At 54.2% G+C, this 4,868-nt stretch overlaps 1 protein-coding gene across 1 annotated transcript in view; it reads left to right on the plus strand.

The window, feature by feature from the left end:
- Nucleotides 1-2,754: 2,754 nt before the first annotated feature.
- The window catches only part of SPAG6 (sperm associated antigen 6), a 38,315-nt gene continuing 36,201 nt past the window's right edge, over nucleotides 2,755-4,868 (plus strand). Inside the window, exon 1 of the mRNA XM_009887153.1 lies at nucleotides 2,755-2,784. Within this exon, the coding sequence (XP_009885455.1) occupies nucleotides 2,755-2,784 (30 nt within the window). The remainder of the gene's footprint in view (nucleotides 2,785-4,868) is intronic.

A 4,868-nucleotide genomic window follows, 5' to 3' on the forward strand; every position in this document is an offset into this window, starting at 1 on the left:
ATGCTCCAGAGCAGTCGGTCGGGACGTGTCCCACCCGGAGGGATGGGAGTTTGATCTCCAGGCTGGGTGGGCTGTTCGCGGAGGGCGAAGGGCTGCGGCCGGAGCCCCGGGGTACAACCGCGCTGCTGCTTCCCGGGCTGGGGCGCTGACCCCGGGCAGGCGGCCGCGCAGTGACAGCCCCTGGGCACCGAGGAGCTGGCAGAGGGGGGGAAACCGGCGGAGGCGAGGCAGGCGCTTAGCGCCGAGAGGGATGCCTACAAGCCACGAGCTGCCATTTTGTCTCTTTTAAGTGGGTTGCCTTTCCCCTCTCCTGGAGCGCAGTGCGCGGCGGTGGCAGCGGTGTCCCCCCCGTGTCCTGTCCCTCCTCGGCCGCCCTCCGGGGAGGCAGCCCGCGGCTGCACGGGAGATCCCCTCGGGAAAGCGCCCACCAGCCCCAACCTCCCCAGCCCTGGCGTTTTCCTTGCCACCTCCGCCCTAGGTGCTCGGGGTTTGCAGGCTGTTCAGCTGATTTGTTGCTAATAGCAACCACACGACAGCGATTTGCAGCCTTTTCTGCTGCTGGTGCCTCTCGTTACACCTTCTTCAGCAGACCGGGATATCGTCGTCTGGCTGCTGCGTGTCCCCACCCCTCTAACCACAGCAGCCAGGGACAATGATGCGGCAGGAGGACGGGGCGGCCGCGGGCTCCGCGCCGGGCGTCGCGCAAATTTGGTCCACCCAGATGAAGAGAGAAATACTGACCAGCCCCTCCGCCGCCGCAGCCGCGCAGGCTCCGCGTATTTTTGGCATTGTCTGGCAGCATTGTTGTGAGCTGCCAGCGCCCGCGATCCTACCGGCGCGGGGGGGAACGGGGGGACACAGCGCTGCTGGGTTTACATATGTAGATGCGGGCAGCGTTCAGCGCCAAGCCGACACACACCCTCCCCCGGAGCAACAGACACAAAGGAAGACCTCGTTCCTTTCAAGTCCCCAGAATAAATTAAGCCCCGGCTTTCAGTTTTGGAACGTCCCAAAAATATTTGTCTTTTTTTTTTTTTTTTTTTTTAATGGCACTGCACAAGCGCGGACGGTTCCACAGGAAACCAGAGGTGTAACTGTATGCACGTGGTAAAAAGAGCTCAAGCCCTACCAGCTAATATTTCCTGGTCCCATCCTGCAAGTCAGCCTGAGATGTTTTGCCCTTTTCCAGTTTATTTATCCCTTATAATTTTTGTTCCGTCTTTGCGTAGCGCAATGGAGACGCACCAATCTCCACTAGCCAAATCTACACCGTTTACACATTCATGGCTACAAACGTCTGCTCAAATGCCAGCGTCGTCCTCTTAGGTAAAGAAAAAGAAGTCCTCTTTCTAGAGCGTTTGAAGTGCCTCAGCCTTTCTGTCTTCGCGGCACAGAACTAACTTACTCTATAGGAAAGTCTCACAAACTAAACTCACTACCAAACATCCGGAGAGGGGACTCCAGAATATTGTGAGTTGCTGGAGCCCCGAGCCAAAGCTCAGGGAAAAAGAGAGGGGACTCTCCATTGCTAAGGTCCCTCCGACAGAGTTTTCGCTAAAATCAGGCAATGGAAAAGCCCGACTTAAATTGGAATATTAAATTACTCAAGGATTCAAATGTTATATTTTGGTAGAGGCTATAGACGAGATCCCTCACTCAGCACACTCTCTTCAAGAGAGCACCTCAGTTCCTTACCTCCCATTCGCTCCCACTAACCTCGCCACGCTTAATCTCCGCGCTTTCAGAAGCCCGGCGCTTTCAACTCCGATCCGCGGGAACGAGCGCAGGAGTTTGCGCGTTGCTGTCCCCCCCAAGCGCGCTCAGTCGTCCGACAGCGGGATTGAAAAGCTAATTTCTCTAACCCTGCAAATATCTGCTTCAAAGCCTTGAACAATTTGCCAGGCGTGTGGCAAGCGGAGGAGACCCTCCGGAGGCAGATCGGGCGACCCAGCGCGGTGCCGAGGGGCGCGGGGGGGCGGCCGGGGGGCTGTCCCGCAGCGCCGGCGGGCTGTCCCCGGGGGGATCCCGCATCCGGTGGGAAAGGCGCCACACCAAGACGCGGGGAAGACCTCACCTTTTAATGAGCGTCGCGCAGTTTCAAGCCGCAGAGAAGCAGCCACAGCTTGACCAGCCGCGGCATGGAGGGGCATGAGCCGTCGAGGGGCAGCGAGCCCAGCCCGGGAGATGCCACGCAGCGCCCTTCCAGCCGGGGGGTCTTGCGGGGGGGACCCGGCTGTTCCCGTGCGGGGGCTGAGCAACCTGTTGTACCCCACCCGCGGGGACGGGACCGAACCGGGAAAGCCCGTGGGAAGCCCCTCACCCCCGAAAAAACCTCCAGGAGCAACTTTGCCCTTCACCGGCTTGGGGAAAATGATACTTCCCCGCCCCGTTATGGGCGTATTTCCGAATGAATCAAAGGCTGAGATTAAAGAACACCCACCAGAAAGCGAACGCACGTTATTAATTTAGATAATTGTTGACTGTTCCCCTGGTCTCCGGTTTATTTTATAAGCTGACGTGTGCGGTAACGCGGTCGTTACTAACACCTCCCGCCTAAGGATACAGGTTTCCTACTAATGAGTACCCCAGCAGCAGGCAATGAAGTCTCACAACTACGTCATTTCCATAAATGATTTTCTGTCTTCAGTACTTTTGCAAGAACCGGTGACATTTCCGTAGACCGCATTTGCATGGTGTTTATTCCTCATTATTATTATTAACCATGTGAACAGACTCTCAGTATCAAGCGACGAAATGTACCAGCAAGTTTTGGAGGTACTCAGGGTGCGTTTTGTTGTTTCACTTATCCGAACATTAGACTTAATTAGACAGATAAATCAATTTATCTTTAATCGACACATCTGCTTTTTAAAAAAACCCAAACCTCTGGAAGCAATTCATCACCGTTTGTTTATTTTTTTTTCATTTAACTTAAGAACAGAAATAAGTATAAAGAAATGTGTTTAACAGCTGTTCCCTTCTCAAGTACACATGGTGACGATTTCCCAAAATATTTTCTGTGGCAAACGACCTTCTCACCAATCTGATTTAATTTGTCTCATTTATTTGTAAAGAACAACACATCGCCTGTTTTGTTTGTTTGCTTAAAGAGAGATTTTTTTCGCATTAAATACTCCTGGAAACACGTGGCTCATTCGAGACCATGATATTATTTACGTTAGCTCCACTCTTTTCAGTTGAGCAAACCCAGAGATGATTTATTAAAATTAGACGTCTTTCTTACACTTTTTCAAACTTTTAAAATGCGGCTGAAGTAACTTCAGCCTTTCAACTTTAAGGTATGAGACAAAACTTTATACTACCTATCAAATAATATATTTGTGTAGTGTCACTCACCTGATTTTGTACATTTAGAGCTTCGCAGAACAAAACCCCAGCCTAGGAAATCCTGAAGCCACTGCGCGTTAGAGGGTGGCTACAGAAAGAGGCATTTTTTATTGAATGATTTGACTCAGGTTTTCTGCTGTGGATCACAATTTCACTTGGAGCAGCCTGATCGATAGCAGAGCTAACCAGTAACTTCATTCACAAATATCCAGCGTCTTAAGAATCACCCTCAAAAGATACCGGAGGAGGTGTAGAGCCTATTTCCATTCAAATCCTGATAACCCTGATTTCATTTTGCAGTCCCGCCGTTCGGATTAGTTGCTGTGAAGACCTCCAAGGCTGTGTCTGCTCATAGATGGGACCATGCTCTGGCCGACCGGTTATGAAGAAAATTATTCGTAAATAGTCCTTAGAGCCGGAGACACCAAGATGGGAGAAGTGGAAGGCACTCACCAGGTTAGCTACCAGAATGACATGCCGTTGAAAAAAAAATAGTAAAAAACACTCTTATGGGGCAGTGGAATAACTAGTACCTGTGCTTGGCAAAGTCAGAGGGCTGCTGCCAGACCGTGTCGTCGTCCCCCCCCCCGGTGACCTTTCCTGCGCTGCTCCCCCCTCCGCGGAGAGAGCACAAGAGGTGTCCCCCCCCCCAGCAAAAGTTCCCGGCGCTGCGCGGGTGGGTGCGCTCAGGCTTATCACTGACTCTGCGCGGGTGTACGGCGTGGGCAAAGCCCCCCGCGGCACGACCCGCCTGGCTCCGGGCAGAGGCGGTGGCTGTAGCCCACGGGGGGCACCCCTGCCCGCACCGCGGAAGAGCCGCCGCGCTGCGCGGCCGTGGGTGGGTGTGTGGGGCCTCCGCGGCGCGAGTTTATTCCCCCGTGAGGCGCGAAAAAATCCCGGCGTGGGCCGGCGCGGCGGTGTACGGCAATCGCGGAGATCCCCGGGGGTGAATCTCAGTGGTGGGAAGAAAGTTAAAAAAAAAAAGAGAAAATTAAAATCAAAGGATCCCCCTCCCCGAAGAATGAAGGCGCGGCGGGGGCAGCTCCGGGAGCATTTATTTTTCCTTTTTTCTTCCTTTTTATTTCTTCCCCACCCCGGGAGCGGAGGGGCAGCGGGAGCCGGGCAGGGGCACCCCGCCGGGGCTGCCGGGTGGTGCGTGGGGCCGCTGCCCGTCCCCATCCTTCCCCGGCGCTCCCCAGGACAACCGGAGCCGGTATAGAGCTGAGCTGCCTATAGACAGTCGTATGTAACTTCGTGTTCATATATACCCCTACACACATCTCCACGCCGCTGTGTATGTATTCGTGGTATAGAGGCGTGACGCCCTCTCCTCGCAGACCTGTATGTTCGTACGGCCCCGCGCATCTCCGCAGGACATCTGTACCCACACCTATACCTGTACCTATACCCACGCCTGTGCCTATACATTTAACACACGTGTGCGACACGCCACCATCCTGCCACATCCCTCCTGGGCTGTGTCTCGTCCCTGCCCGCGCACATCCCCCCGCTGGCACACA

Source organism: Charadrius vociferus, unplaced genomic scaffold, assembly GCF_000708025.1.
Source record: "Charadrius vociferus isolate BGI_N301 unplaced genomic scaffold, ASM70802v2 scaffold126, whole genome shotgun sequence".
In the NCBI taxonomy this organism is placed as follows: domain Eukaryota; kingdom Metazoa; phylum Chordata; class Aves; order Charadriiformes; family Charadriidae; genus Charadrius; species Charadrius vociferus.